The 16123-nt window shown below is 37.5% G+C and overlaps 1 protein-coding gene across 4 annotated transcripts in view; it reads left to right on the forward strand.

The window, feature by feature from the left end:
• ZNF827 (zinc finger protein 827) overlaps positions 1-16123 on the forward strand; it is a 147602-nt gene extending 131479 nt beyond the window's left edge. For 2 of the 4 annotated variants that reach the window (XM_058192653.1, XM_058192654.1), the window contains exons 9-14: positions 1506-1643; positions 3605-3776; positions 5828-5994; positions 9313-9504; positions 9602-9779; positions 14529-16123. In XM_058192653.1, coding sequence (XP_058048636.1) covers positions 1506-1643; positions 3605-3776; positions 5828-5994; positions 9313-9504; positions 9602-9779; positions 14529-15336 — 1655 coding nt within the window. In that variant the 3' untranslated portion in view covers positions 15337-16123. Of the gene's footprint in view, positions 1-1505; positions 1644-3604; positions 3777-5827; positions 5995-9312; positions 9505-9601; positions 9789-14528 lie in introns of all 4 variants that reach the window. The other 2 variants (XM_058192656.1, XM_058192655.1) reach the window with 2 other exon arrangements.

Raw genomic sequence — 16123 nt, forward strand, 5'->3', positions numbered from 1 at the left:
CCACCCGCTCAAATAATCATCTTGAAATTAGAGCAGGGCAAGGAATACAAGACGTTGTAAGAAGAATATTTGTAGTCCAGCACTAAAATCCTTAGTGCTTTCTGAGTTTGGTTGTTTTCTTGCAGATGTTTCGTTACCCAACTAGGTAACAACATCAATGCTACTAAGGAGTAGGGTTTGCTCCCAGTTTATATTCTAGTGGCTTGCCACTAAACAGCCCTGATGGTGTTACCTAGTTTGGGTAATGAAACAGCTGAAACAAAACAATCAAGCTCAGAAAGCACCAAGGATCCCTCACTTATATTAGCAGAGTATAGAAGACAAACCAAAAGATAGGAAGAATAGATGACTGAAGACCTTGTTGCTGAAAGTCATGGGAACCTTTGAAGAGTAGCCATCATTTGAGAAGAAATGCCTGCCTTCTGAATTTTAAAGCTGTTTATAAAGTCTAAACTGGGCTTCCCTTCCCTTCCCTTTCCATTCCATTCCTTTTTTCCATCCATTCTCTCTATAATACTGTATATCTAATCCTTCCCCCTTAGCCCATCTCTATCCTGTTGTTTTTCCTTATTTTTGCCCCTCTGAAATGCATTTTCATTTTTAAATGTACTTGTATGTTTCTGCAAGTGAGAATGGTCTGTGTACGAGGCTGATAATATTCAGATAGAGGAATTACTGTTATAAGTGATTTTGCTTAATTATTTAGGCAATTTTAACCAACGGTTAGACATATACTCATATGAAAATGGATCATATGTACTTTTTATTGGAAGTGGGGTGAAAGAATGTCCAGATTTGGATTTGCTTCTGGATTTGGTCTAGATGGAATTGGCATACTACTTAGGCTAACAAGAGGTGAATAGAAAGGATTACTTGGGGTGTTTGAGCTACTTTTCTCTCTGTAGTTCAGGGTGGATGGGATTCATATAAATTTAAATTTGTCCTCCTTTCTATTCCTTCTTACCAAAATGTAAAATAGTCAAAAGCAAGAAGATAACTGGAAATAGTAAAACATAACAAAACCAGTTGTGTTGTAAACATGAATTTGATGTTCTCTAGAAATAAGCTTAATAAAATTAATAAAATTAATAAATAAAAGCAAATTCCAAGTTTGATGTAGCTACTTGGAAATGATCAGTGAAAGAAGTTCACAAAAGATTAAAAGCAGAAGATAGCATATATAGGCTGGTATGTGCCTGCTTATCCAAACTCTCTGACATTTAACTATATTTTACCTTTCTTTTAAAATTATAACTTGGGGAAGTTTGTGTTCTGTCAAAGGAGGGGATTCAGATTAATATGATTTCTTTAATAATGAAATATTATTTAAAAACTCTTAATAGGATTGATAGTTTTGCAAAGTCTGGTTCATATTCACTGAGAGTGGGACAGTTTCCTTTTGTTGCCAATGGTATATCCAGCAAGACACAGTAGACAAAATTGAGAATGCCTTTGGCTTAGTAATAATAGAATGACATTTTTTTTCTTTTTGTGGGGGGGAACAGAAACGGAGAATATAGGACTAGAAACTGGAAATGGGTTGCCGTCTTGGAAATTTAATGACCAGCTCTTTCCTTGTGATGTATGTGGAAAAGTGTTTGGCCGACAACAGACGTTGTCCCGACATCTCTCCCTGCACACAGGTAATATTTTGTTTCTAAAATAAGATAGGATAGAATTTGTTCTTTTTTCAGAGAAACATTTCTTTGAATGCAAGTAAGAATGAATAGAACTGGAATCATTGCAGTAATCATAGGCAATTACTTAAAGCCATCATTAAAATATATCCTTCTCTTTCTGTGATTGTCTGGAAGAACCATGAAATAAGGATCAGTTACTGGAATATTCTGCATTAAATCCATTTATGTAATAAAAATTGCCTGTCCCCATCTAGTTGCAAATCTAAAGGGAAAATAGGTTTAAAGAAAACCACATTTATAGACGCAATCAGTTGTCTAGTAATGGGATAAGAGGTAGGACTGTCATATCCTCATCTTTAGGAATTCAGTTGCTTAAGAACAGAAAGATGTTCCTTTTTCTGTAGTCACCTCAGATCTCTGGAACATGGTCCCTACTGTGCTAAGGGAATAAATAAAAATTTTTAAATTGCCATTTTACCTTGATTATGATTTGATTTCTTTGTTAATATATTTGGTTTTAACTCAGACTTTAATTTTTAATATTAACTTTAATAACTTTGGCTTTTATTATAAACCAGCAGTCTCCAACCTTTGCAACTTGGCAGCCTTGGGTGGTGAAATTGGGCCGCATGAGGGAACACTGCCCTTGCACGAGTGAATGCCTGCTGGCCCGCTGCTGGTGCAAGTTGAGCTGTACCTTCACACGCTCCAGCCAGCCACTCGTGCGGCCCAATTCTGAATACACCACGGCCTGGTAATGAGCCACAGCCCAGAGGTTGGGGGCCCCTGTTGTAAACCATCAAGAGATTTTCACTAATAATAAATTTAATAAATAAGTAAACAATAATAAAATCAAAATATCTTTATGTCTTCAATTCTGCACTGAAAAGTATTTGCTTATTTCCTCCCACAGATGAATGGAATATGGAATCTTCTGTTTCTATTAGAAAATCTGGCCCCATTGCATTATTCTATTGTAGCTGTACATTCAAAACTCATGTACTCTTCTGTAATCATACAGAAAAGTGATTATTAGAAAATATTCCAAATAACTAACAAACATTATATTTGCAGGTGAAAAAGAATGGAAGAAATGTACTGATAGTATCCAATTAAACTATTATACTTTTTCTTGTAGAAAGTGTTATTTGTCTATAACAAAATATCAAATGGAAATATAAGAATAAAGATTATGATCATTTTGTTTTGTACAGCTATGCTTCTTTGAAGTATTCCAAACAAGTTCTTCTTCAGTAGACTTTCCCACTCGGGTTCAATGTGATGTACTGGGTTTGGGTCACTCTGGTTAGGAATTGTAGTTGGGGGTCCAGGAAATTGTCCACATTGGGAGAAACTGTTCTAGATCATTGCTTTACACTTAGTGTTTTGATAAAATTGCTTTGGCAATTTTAGCATGTCTGCACTCTTTTAAATTGCAGAAAGAAGTAATGTTTTAGTACACCTGTTTATTTATTTTGTTTAATAAAATCAAAGTAGCAAATCCTTTTAAATCCCAGGAAAGCCCAGGGAATTTCAATTTAAACTTGTCTCCTCTATTAATTGAAAGCTTCACAATTCGGCTTCAAAAAATCTAGATAGCCACAAGATAGCAGCAAAAAAAAACCATTTTTTAAAAAGTAGTAACTTCTTACTCAAACACCTTGCAGCTGAGCCACTTCAGCTGCCAAGGGGCAGATACAACTTTGTGCAGGTGTGAAAATTGATTGGTGCAAAAAACCTTTTTGTGAAAGTTCCCAATGGTTTTTTTCTCCTTAGAAATATAAATTTTATATAAATAGTATAAACTTTTGTAAGGAAATTCGAGCAGGTATCCCTCCTTTTGGCTGACCTGGTTCAGCAACTCTCCATAATGATGGAAGCTTCAGGCTCATATATGTGACAAGAGATGCATACAAGGAACTCCACTCAGGGTGGTGTTTTGTTTTTTAAATATTTCTTTCCAGAAGAGAGAAAATATAAATGCCATTTGTGCCCGTATGCTGCTAAGTGCCGTGCTAATCTGAACCAGCATCTGACTGTGCATTCTGTGAAGTTGGTGAGTACAGACACTGAAGACATTGTCAGCGCTGTCACATCTGAAGGCAATGATGGAAAGAAGCATCCTTATTACTACAGGTGAGGATCCTGGTGAAGACCAAGCTTAGGTCTCAGTTTCCGTTTAGGCTTTTGGCTTATAAAAGAGCAACCACCATACTATTTACATTTCAGGATAATGATGAGTTTATTATGGCTTGCAAAAAAAAAGGTTCAAATCAAAGTAATTACCTTTTTAGAGTAGTACATCACATTTTGTACAACCCAAACAAAATGAAGTAAAATGAAATTATATAATTCTCTTCTTTCCAGTTTTACTGCAGATATTGCTCTGCCAATTTGTGCTTTCCAACCTACTTCTAAAGTTACTTTATGTCCATATATGTATGCTAGGACAAACTTCATTTCTTAGAATGTTCTGAAATTTGTTAACATAAGAATTGGTCTAGCAGGAACTGAAGCCACTTTTGCTATTAGTGAATTATTGTACATTATAATTGTGTCTACTGGGTAAAATCTTGACTTTTGATCTTCTGAAAACCCTTTGACGTATGAATTAAACTAGGATATGAGCTATACTTTTCCAGTTATCTAAAATACGCTACAACACTTGGTCCTGAATAAGTGCACTGTCTCATTTGTCTGCTGCACCAAGGTCTTGCCTGAAAGTCTGCCATGGTTCGCACTTGAGATGCAAACTGTGGATAGCCTGGAAATTGTACCATGGATAGTACTTTACTGGAAAGCCCCAAGTCACAAACTGCTCAGTATTGGAAGTAGTAGCATGATTAAATCAATGGATCTAAATAGCAAGCTGCTGTAGCCAAAATGTTTAATCAGTATGCAATTCCAAGTGGCCATTTCTGGGTTAGTTGAATGAATTGGCAATTGAGTATCTGGTCTGTTAATGTTCAGACAAATTGCAGAAAACTGTAAAATGTGTCAGGTGTAGAAACAATGTCAGTATAAGTATATGCATGTTATCTTTTGAAGCAAGACTCAGTCAAGGCTCCACACAACAGTTAAATTAAAACATACAATTAGAACTTAAAAAATAATGAAACAATAAAATCTAGTAGTAAACAGAATTAAAAGAGATTACTTAAGTGTACTTAGCCTAAAGAAAGCCTTATGTTCACTATTCAATTAAAGTATATAGAGAAAGTTCTGGAAAGGGTTTTATAATTTGGTCATCCAAATAAAGAGTCTGGTGCACTGCTTAATGCACAGATCCAGATCTATCCATCCTCAATCATAGAAATTTATTGGATGACTTTGCCTCTAAAATATTATATCGTGCTTCTAGAGAAAAGGCAGGAAAGAAATCTATTTTTCCTTATCCCATGAACAGAGACAATTTTCATGAGATGACTCCTAAAATTCCTTGGTCCAAGATTATTTAGGTCAGACATCTTCAACTTTCATGCAAATGCTGGACCACAATTCCTGTTCTCTCTATCCAGTGTGAAAATGGGGCTGCTGAGGGTTGTGATCCTTTGCAACTAGAGTGCCAAATTATGGAAATATGAGGCTTTAAAAGCCAAATCAGTGCTATAAGAGAAGAACTTGATTGCCAAATGTTCCTCACCTCTATTTCTATTTGTGTATTAAGCTTTTGCCTAGTCAGGCAGAAAAAGTTCCTGCGCCCATTTTGGCTTATTTATATGAAGAATTCCAGATTTTTCTGTGTTAGATCTTAAGCTGACATTGGATATTTCCAAAGCTTGGGAATTGCTGTAAAGAGCAGAATGAGCTCCCCCTTTGTCCACATAGTAGCTGACTGAACATCTTGGCAAGGCTGCAGCACATCTTATTGCCCAAAGGAAATAGTTAGGTGATGTGCAGCATCTGGAACCTGTAGTTGTTAATTAACTTTATGATTATTTAGCATCATTATAGCATGTTCGGGATTGTTGCCTTGTGCCTGCCCTTAATCAGCTTGGCAAGGCTGTCAGTTCAGAAGCAGTTCAACAGACAAAAGAATATCCCAGTGCAATTTTAGCTGAACAGGTTGTAAAACCAGGAGTTGATCAGGATGAATAATAATAAAAAAAAAGGAATGTTCATCTGTATCACAGAAGATCCATAAAAGCATACTTTTTTTAATATTTCTAACTTTCTCCTGCTTCCAGTTGTCATGTGTGTGGATTTGAAACAGAGCTGAATGTCCAGTTTGTCAGTCATATGTCGCTTCATGTGGATAAAGAACAATGGATGTTTTCTATTTGCTGCACAGCCTGTGATTTTGTTACCATGGAAGAGACGGAGATGAAGGCTCATGTTGCCACCAAGCATGCAGGTGATAACCTCTCTCTGTGTCCAGGTTTGTTGTCTCCTGCTGCTGCTTCTGTCCCACTACTCTACATCAAGGTTTACTGATGCCATCCCAGTTTGGTCCAGTCATTGCAAAATTCTGATAGCCGCAATCTAAAATGGGTGATTATGGCCAAATGGATTTTATATTCTGACCCATGTTATCTTATGCAAAAATGATATTGTAAATTATTTGGATTCTGTTTAGCACCGTGTGAAGAGTTTTTGAGTGCTAATTGCTGTCATTAGGTATGAGAATGCAAGAATTTACTGAGCAGCTCTTCATACTTCTGACTGCTTTTGCAAATGCTTTGTAACATGGAATGCAGATGTAGATAAATTCTTTGCTGGTACAGGTAGCAATCTTGCACACTTCTGTGGGTATGATTTCATAAGCATCTTGATTGTACCCCCTCATAAATAAAAATGCTAAAAATAACATAATGAACTGCTTATGACATACCTTCATGTCATGTCACCATCTGGATGATCTGCTGTATTAGTTTCCTATCATTTTCTCATCCTCCTGCCTGTAGCTTTGTCTGATCCTTTCCTGCTTTAATGTACATTTATGTTTTATTTGTTTAAATGTTGCAAAAAAACCTACTTGCATATTTGTATATATTTCTCCTAATGTACACATCTTTACAGTTTTCCTAATGTATATGTATTTTGGCAAGCAGTTTTGTTTGACATACGTGCTTCTGTCCTAATATACATTTTGTAGGGGTTTTTAGAGCTAAGAACGGCATAACTAGATTTGGAGAAATGCATATATTGGTTTATAATTCCATTTGGTTTTGTCTCTAAATTTTGAACTGTGAACTACACAAATTTCTATTAAAATACAAACCAAAATAAGGCTGTTTGCTAGACCAATACTTGCTTTTCTTCTTCTCAACTATGTTATCTGTAAAAAAGTGCATTGCACTGAACATGGATGCTAAATAAATTGAAAAGGAAAACCATTCCCTCCCAGTGCCCCCTTTCCTCTTTTCTTTTTGATTAGTAAGGACTCTTAATTGTTCAAAATAGAACTCCTTTTGAAGGACAGTTTTCTTCCCAAATACTTTGGAGTTCTAATTCAGATTGGAAATAGAAGACCCATCTACTAGATGTACTGCAAACCCTATTATTTAATAAAGGTCTTTAGGCATTTTCAGTGTTGGTGAAAAAAGATTTTGCCAGGCGCAAACCACTTTGGTTAGGATGTTAATAGGTTCCACAGCTTAATTTCCCATTGATTTTCATTTTTCCTAAGGAATAATGTAATATAATTTGTCTGATTGTAATTATTTGAAACATTAAAATAATTAGAATCCCAACATTGTATTAACACTCTAATTCCTGTGGGCGGTGTCTGGAAAAGTTAGTCATACAGGGCTGTCATTGATTAAAAAAAAATGAAGTATTTTAACCTTACTTGGAACTCCACGTATGCATAATAGAAGTGAACAAACTAGTACTTTTTTTCTGGATTGAAGAGCAAGCAGATAAAGGAAATAGGTGAACGTAGCAGTCCCTATATTGTCACTGTGTTCCTCTCAAAGATCCTTCATAAGCTTGCCATGAAATTATAACGCTTAATATGACAGAATTGGAAAAGTATTAAGCACATTTAATCAACTTAAATATATTTAAGTAGTTCAACTATAATTAAAATCAGCTGTATATTAATTAGATTGTTGTGCCAGGACCCTGTCATCTTCTGTGTTCTGACCTCCATTGCTTTTGGAAGGGCAGCCTCTGACATGTCACTCAAAGGCCACAGCCTTACTGCTTTAAAATAACTGTAAATTGGTGCAAGTGGTACAAAAACACCATAGACAGCTAACTGTATTTTAAAACTCATTGATGTAAAAATCCTACTATTATAAGTGGGATACATAGAACTATTCAGCCAAGTAACAAATACTAATCAATCCAACTACTGTTCCCAAATATAAAATTGTCTACAAATGTGCCATACACGGATTCACCTTAAACAGTCTGGACACAATCTTCTACAAAAAGTTACATGGAAGTGATTACTGTAGACTTGGTAATTACAGAAGGAAGAAGAAAAGGCAGCATTTTGACTACAAAAAAAAAAAGCTAGAAACCTTACCTAACTGTAGAGGCGATAGAAACACTGAGATAAAAGTCCTTCCAACCCCATCATCTTTTTTGCTCTCTGGCTCTTCAGAAACAAGTTCAAGCTGGCTGGTGATCATCTTTGACCCAGAAGATATATCACAAGATTTTTAGTTCACCCTTGTTTTGCAGAGCCTGCAAAGTAAGATCAGACAGGCAAAAGAGGCATCCATTTGGGTTTTAAATCTAGAATGCGATATACATTGGACACTAACCACCCCTCCCCCCAAAAAAGTTCTACTTCATTTCAGAAAGAAAATCTTATTTAAAAAGATCAAAACCTCCTGCCAATAATTTCCTTTAGCCATGTGCTCGATCAGCGCACATAATGACTGTGCTGAAGTGACTCCAGGCAACTCCAAAGCACACTAACTGTTTTATCCTTTAGCTTCTGATTTTACCTGTTGGAAATTTAACTTCCTTAGCAAAGCTGGCTTTTACCCTGATGGTTCCAAAACAACATTGCTAACAAGTGAAACTATAAGAACTCATTAAAATTTAATAGGAGCCTATGGTACAAGAAATGTCATATTCCTAAAATAAAACACAAAATTATATCAGTGTTATCTGTGCAATAAATAGTTCAAAGCTTAGTTTTTAGATAGATGATATGATCAGCCTGGGGGCTTTGGCTACATTCTCAGGGTAGCTAGGCAACCTTCTCTCCCAAATCAGATTCAGCTTAATTCCCTTATATTAACTGTAAAATAAAGTTGGTGCAAAACTGCAGACTAATTTAACCTAATCCAACACTAGCCATAACATAAAAACATGCTGTTAAACAGGGCCATTTGACTTGGTCAACTTATTAATTCTTTATCTCCTTAAAATGCAAATGTCTTTTGCAGAGCACCTACTCTTCAGCTGCTCAGTAGGAGGACAAAAATAAACCAGCATCTACCAATGTCCACCACCCATCCATAATCAGTTTGGTTTGATATTTAAATCAATTGACCTTTTGCAGAGGCTGTGGGAAGGATTGTGAAGATAAGTTGAGCCATTCGGTTTACTAAGAGAGACAGAAGTAATAGCTTGAAGAGCTTAATCTCAGTTACAAGGAAATGTAGTTGTACCCAGGAAAACTTAAATTGGTTTAGCTTAATTAATTAAAGAGGAGGCTGCATTTAATGTTAATGTTTATCATTGATTCCTTTGATTTCTTTTTTTGTAGGTGAAGAAAGGAAAACACTCAGTGATTCAACCAGTCCTTCTTCTTCTTCCTTGTCAGCACTTAGTGATTCTGCCAATAGTAAAGAAGATGCAGATATCAGCCCCAAACCCAAGGGATCCAATAACCTGCTAGTTATTTCTGTAGTGCCTGGTAGTCAGACTCTATTAAATGCGGAAGAAAAATCAGAGAAAGGTAAAAAGTTGGCGAAGGAATGCAAAGTGACTCCCTCCACTTTCTCAAGGCTGTCGTGCGTGACTTAGGTAATAGTGTCTGTAATTTCCTTCTGCAGGTTTTGAATGTGTTTTCTGTAACTTTGTCTGCAAAACAAAAACCATGTTTGAGCGCCATTTGCAAATCCACCTGATTACACGGATGTTTGAATGTGATGTGTGCCACAAGTTCATGAAGACTCCTGAGCAATTATTGGAGCACAAGAAATGCCATACTGTCCCCACTGGTGGGCTCAAGTAAGGAAAGCAAGTACACAAACTTTTACTGTGTTAAGTACCTTGATCACTGTGGAAGTAGAAACGGAGATACTTGCATGGGAGAACATGGAAATGTTGGGGGAGATAAAGCCAGAGAGCTCATTATGAAGAACAAATTTAAGTTGCTGTAAATCAGGAATGGGCAACATATAGCAATGTGTGGCACTTCTGATGTTGCTGAACTATATCTCTCAGCAACCCAAGGAAACATGGTTAATAGTGATGGTGGGAGTTGTAGTTCAGTGCCATTTGAAATATCACGTTCCCTAGTGACTACTAGAAAACAAACTCATCTGGTCTCTTAGGTGCACTGATGCTACACTAAACAGGAATAATAGTATTGAGTACTACTGTTTTTATTTTTACCAACAGTGGCATAAATGTTTGGTGTCTCTGTAGTTGCAAATAGTTGCATAAGGTCAGACTGGGATTAATACATTTTCAGATATATGAAAATTCTTAAACATTTTCTTATGATAATGACATTAACAGTTGCAAAACTAACTAATTCAAAGAAATATAGACAAACATATTGATTGGATTATTGTTGCTATAAGTAAATATTATCTACTGTTGGTAGGTCTTCATGGTATGTTACAAAGATATGTTACATTACTTATAAGTACTGTGTTAACTGGAAATTCCAGAATGCAGTCCCAATGTACCTGGAGAGTGCTAGGTTGACTAATCCTGACTTATTTGATAATTTTTAACATAGGTTACCAATGATGGCTTCAAATTTATATTAGAATTACTTTAAGCTATTGTTTTCAGCCTAATAAAGACAAATGCTACCAAAACATGGTAACCTGGTTTGAAATGGAGTAGGCACGTGCCATCAGTAGTAGCAAATCACTGGGATAAAATATTAATATGCAATGATATGATTGGGAACAGGTACTCTCAAATGTGTGAAAGCATAAATGCAGCATTCTCAGATTCATTATGAGTTACAAATAGTTACAAAGACTTTTCCGCTTACCAAAGCTTTCCTAATAGAACTAGAAGCATTCATGGGCCAAATGTTTACATCTGTAACATTTTAGAACTTCCACATGATAACTGATGGTAAAGTATTTTCAGTAATTTCTATTACCTCTAAACTGTTAACTTCATTACACTATTAAAAGTCACTAATAATTAATCTAATGCAAGAATTTCTGAGAAGTAAGTCTTATATTTGTAAGTCTTACTCTACTCAACTGATAGCTGGGGCCTCACTAAATTTGTATTATTTATATGTTTATGTAAGTATTTAAAGACTGCCCCAATTTCTACAGACATTAGATGACAAACCACAATTTAATATGCAATAAAATTTAAATGATCAATAATAAAGGTAATAACAAATTGTCAGTGATGGTTTCTTGAACACCACTAATTCAAAAATATTAATACCACTGAAAATGAAGATGGTATTTTCAAGGCTGTGGCCTTGGTTATGGATAATAGTAAACATGTTGAAATTCCGTTGATGTCAGCAGCAGATTAAGTACATGCTTAACAGTGCTTTTGTACAATTATCCTACTGTAGCATTCCCTGCCCCCATTGGTACAGAAATAGACAACCAATGATAGTAGTACAGTTTGCTATCAGTGCAGAGCCCTCTCGGTGGGATTTCTTTACCACCTTTTATATCTATTGATACAAAAATACATCAGTGCAACCAATAAAAATTCAATAAAATACAATAATTTCAAAGAAAAATGTGAATGTAGTAAAAACATTCTCATAAAGTAAACAACCCCTTGAAAAAGTGTTTATCAAAAGCAGAAGGTTATTATACAAGGTCAGTGCAGAGAAAGTCAGGGGTGCCCAATCTTGGCAACTGTTAAGACCTGTGGACTTCAGCTCCCAAAATTTCCCAGTCAGTGTGGCTGGCTAGGGAACTCTGGAAATTGAAGTCCACGGGTCTTAAAGTTGCCATGGTTGTACACACCTGATTTAAGTGTTTCCTTCAAGAGTTTCAGTGAATTTTAACTTCTTCCTGTAAAAGTTTAGAATTGCTCCTTTCAAGATTTAGAATCAAATTAAAAAATGCTCTGAGGCACCCCTTTCATTGTGAAATATAGCATACTGCTTTTAAAATTTCTCAAAGCATTGAGCATGATTAGCATCCCTTGGATGAGAGGACTGTCCCCACAGAAGCCAGAGTTCTGCCACACTCTTCTTCACTAGATTTGCAACAGAGGATTTAGCACAGCCTGTATAAATCTTAACCTTTTTGCACAGGCAGGGACATAGCAAAAGTTGGGTTTCTCAAATGGAGTTGCAAAAGACTAAAAACAGGACAAGCAATCATTTTCTTCTGCATGCAGGTGTGCACAAGAGAAAAAGAAACCATGTGGCAGGATGGGATGAATATTTAACTACCCTCCAGAAACTGCCAGGAAATTGCAGGGGTATATTAAGAGCAATGGGAGCTAGTCATGAGCAGGAATTTTTGGAGGGTGGGGGTGGTTTATGATCAAAGTCAGTATCAAGTTCAAAAAGTAGTTAATGCACCCTGTGAAATGGATTTATCTGCTGCTGAATCAGGGTGACTATTTGCAGGCTACAAGCAATTAACTATTCCAGTTAGCCTATTTATCTCATTATCTAGTTTGCAAAAGTTCTTGGGCTGCATTATCTGATGTGAATAAAGTTAAATCTACACTACTTTATGAAATTTGAAAATTACATTTAAAGTTAATTAAATATTTTGATGTATAGAGAAAATATTTTATTCGAATAATTGGAAAAGTGATAGGCAGTAAGACAAATAAGCAATTGCAACATCCTATCAGGTTCTCAATTTTTAGATTGTTCTCCTGAAAATAAGGTACAACTTTAAAACTGCCAAATATTCTTGAAGAAGTGGGAGAACATTTTGCAAAAAAAAAAAAAAAGGTTCGATCCTGGAATATTTTCTGGCCCTCGTCCCTCTTGTCTTTAAATTGAAGAAATACAGCAGATGAAAAGGGTTCATCCATCTATATCAGTCGGTTCTGTGTATTCTCAGATTGCGTTGTGATTTCATGTGTTCAGCAGTAGGAGGGAGCATCCCTTTGGGATGGAAGGCAAGGAGACCCTATAGAGCAGGGGTCTCCAACCTTGGGAACTTTAAGACTTGCGGACTTCTACTCCCAGAGTTCCTCAGCCAGCAAAGCTGGCTGAGGAAATCTGGGAGTTGAAGTCCGCAAGTCTTAAAGTTCCCAAGGTTGGAGACCCCTGCTATAGAGTGTGACGGAGTGTAGTATAGCCCCTCCCTTTTCTTGGGGATTGTTGGTGTGATGTTTAGGAAGGTAGACAGATGCTGCACATCAGCACCTTCTACTTCCAGTGCTCCTTTTTGCCTCGTAAGGTTGAACTGCTGAACAGATCTATTAAGCAGCCCTAGAAAGTCCATGTCATACGAGAGGAGAAAATAATCACTCCAGGCAGCACTGTAGCAGAGAAAAGAGATTAAAACAAAATCTGGAATTTGAGCCCATAAGGAGCACTTGCCGCATGAGTCCTGTGGCTCAACCAGCAGGTTGGAAGGAGTGGCAGATTGCATCCCTGTTGTGGCCATCAGGATTGCCCTTTGTTTTTCCAGCTGCTGCCAACCAGCAAGTCATGGAAGGCTTTTGCTGCTTCAGCACCTACTGTTTAATTTTAAATATTACTTGGCATTGTAAAAAAGCAGCTGGCATTCTCCTGAAGTCTCCCTTAAAAGCTCGGCCCTCAGTTCACTTGCTATTTAATTTTGAGTTTTGCAATGGCATTTGCTTCTTTTGGGCCAAAGTCGCTGAAATACAGCACTTTCTGGTCTTCTTGCCTTTGCAGTGGCTCATCTGGAAAATAACTCTTTTCTCCAATAGTCATTGCGGGGCAAGGTTACCATAGAAATGATTATATCACCCTATTGAGATAAATAATCCGTAAGGTTTGGTTTTTTAAAAAAATAGGAGAGAGGTTGGATCTGTCAAGGTAAAAATTTTAAAAGCAAGTTGAGAGATAGATGTTGCAGTGAAGAAAACCTTAAGCAGCAATATGATTACACCAAACTCAGTAAATGTTTATTTACTAATAAATGTTTATTTACTAATAAAATGTTAGTGATCAGACTGAAGCTGAATTAAAAGCCTCGTTCATACTTTATATTCTGGTTATATCAATATTGTAATTTAAAATGTATCATTGGATAAATCTTCCCATTTTCTGCGTAGTCAGATGCTGTGTGGGGGCGAGATAATAGTTTAAAAATTGATTTTAAAAAATGCAGGGTTAGTAGCTTATAGTCAGGCCTTGCACTTTGCCCCTCCCCCCCCAATCAAGCTTCCAAGGGATTTGATCAGTGATATGACGATATGAACAAGTGAACTGAATCTTAACCCTTTGAGGGATTTGGGGAGGGCAGTAAAATATATAGTCATCATTTTGTCCTGGTTTGAACATTTGGAACTTGACCCTTTCAGGGCCTTACAGCAAGCTTCATTCCCCCTCATCTGTCGCTCCCAAAGTGGAGAAAAAAAATCAGCCTGATTGTACGAAGAGAAGAATGAAATAGTGAAGAGAGTGGCTTAAATTTCTGCAAAACTTTAGTCATCAAATTTGTCATACCTAAAGAAACTAAAAGCATGCTATAGAAATCAGCCCTGCCCACTCTGAGGGACACAGAAAGGTTCTGGGAACTCTATATGTGGTATAAATTGCTCCCAGCTGATCTAGATCCATGTATCAATCTATATTTTACATTTTCACAGGTGTCCCTTCTGCATTTATTCCACAAACCGTCCAGCAGCAATGGAATGCCATTTGAAAACCCACTACAAAATGGAGTACAAGTGCCGGATCTGCCAAGCAGTGAAAGCCAATCAGCTCGAGCTGGAAATGCACATTCGAGAGCATCGCCTTGGCAACCACTACAAGTGCGATCAGTGTGGCTATCTTTCAAAGACTGCCAACAAGCTGATAGAGCATGTGCGTGTGCATACAGGGGAACGCCCTTTTCACTGTGACCAGTGCAGCTACAGCTGCAAACGCAAAGACAATCTCAACCTGCACAAGAAACTCAAGCATGCGCCCCGGCAGACCTTCAGCTGCGAAGAGTGCCTCTTCAAGACCACCCACCCATTTGTCTTCAGCCGCCATGTGAAGAAACATCAAAATGGAGACTGCTCTGAAGAGGAAAAAAAGGGGCAGGGTGTGAATTCCACGGAAGCCAGCCCCCTGTTCATGGCCAACAGTTCCCGCAGCCTCTTGTCCCCTCTCTCAGTGATGTCAGCCTCCCATGCTCTACAGACAGTGGCCATGTCAGCCGCTCAAAGTGGTGGGACAGAGCCAAACCTGGCGCTGAGGGCCTTGACCATAAACGGTACTTCCCTATGCTTTGATAAATACCGGAACTCTGAGTTTGCCCACCTCATTCCCTTGACCATGTTTTTCCCCAAAAACCATTTTGAAATCACATTCCATTCACCTCAACCACAGACCCTACGCTTGGATGACCCTTCGCCGAAGCACTCCTTCCTTGCTTATCTCGGACTAACAGAAAGAGCAGAAGCTCTCTAGGACAGCCCCCTCTGTACCAAAAATCCTCCACACTGCACCCATGACACACCCACCAATACTCCAAGCAGGTTTTATTTCAAATCATAGATCCAAGAGTTTGGCTGCCCAACCAATTGTACAATATATCGTTAGTGGTAAGTTACAGCAAAGAAAATGGCGCCACTCGTCTCCTTAATACATGGCCATGAAGGCTGCTTTGTTATTAAATCTTCAGACAGACGACCTGCATATTTCTACTTTCAGAGGCATGTTTCCGTACTCTCACCTGAGAAACATTTTTTGTCTCTTAAGCTGAACAAGAGTGTCCTTAATGGCAGTCAGCACTAGCTAAGATGACCCTTCGATGCATTTGACTTTGGGTTGTGAATCTGAGCGTTTCTAAAAAAAGAGTCTGTGTGCCATGGCATTGCTTTTGCACATCCTTTTGTACTGGCTTATTTAATATGAACTTAAGAAGCTGCCTTATGCTGCATCAGACAGTCTATCCAGTATTGTCTATTACGATTGACACCAGTTCTCCAGGATAGAAGTCATTTCTAGCAGCTGCTTCCTGAGATTTCTTAACTAGACATACTGGTGGCTGAATCTGGGATCTTTATACATACAAAGCATGTGCTCTACCACTGAGCTGTAGCCCCACCCCTGTGAAACATGGCAGTCATCCAGGCTTGCTCACCTTGCCTGCTTCTCTTTTACTGCTCAGTTATGGAATGTAAGAACAGCAATCAAGAAGAACTAGCATGGCAGTCAGTCCTGCTGGGAATTTGCTACGTTAATGGCAGGCTAG

This window comes from Ahaetulla prasina, chromosome 8 (genome assembly GCF_028640845.1).
Source record: "Ahaetulla prasina isolate Xishuangbanna chromosome 8, ASM2864084v1, whole genome shotgun sequence".
NCBI classification, from domain to species: Eukaryota; Metazoa; Chordata; class Lepidosauria; order Squamata; family Colubridae; genus Ahaetulla; species Ahaetulla prasina.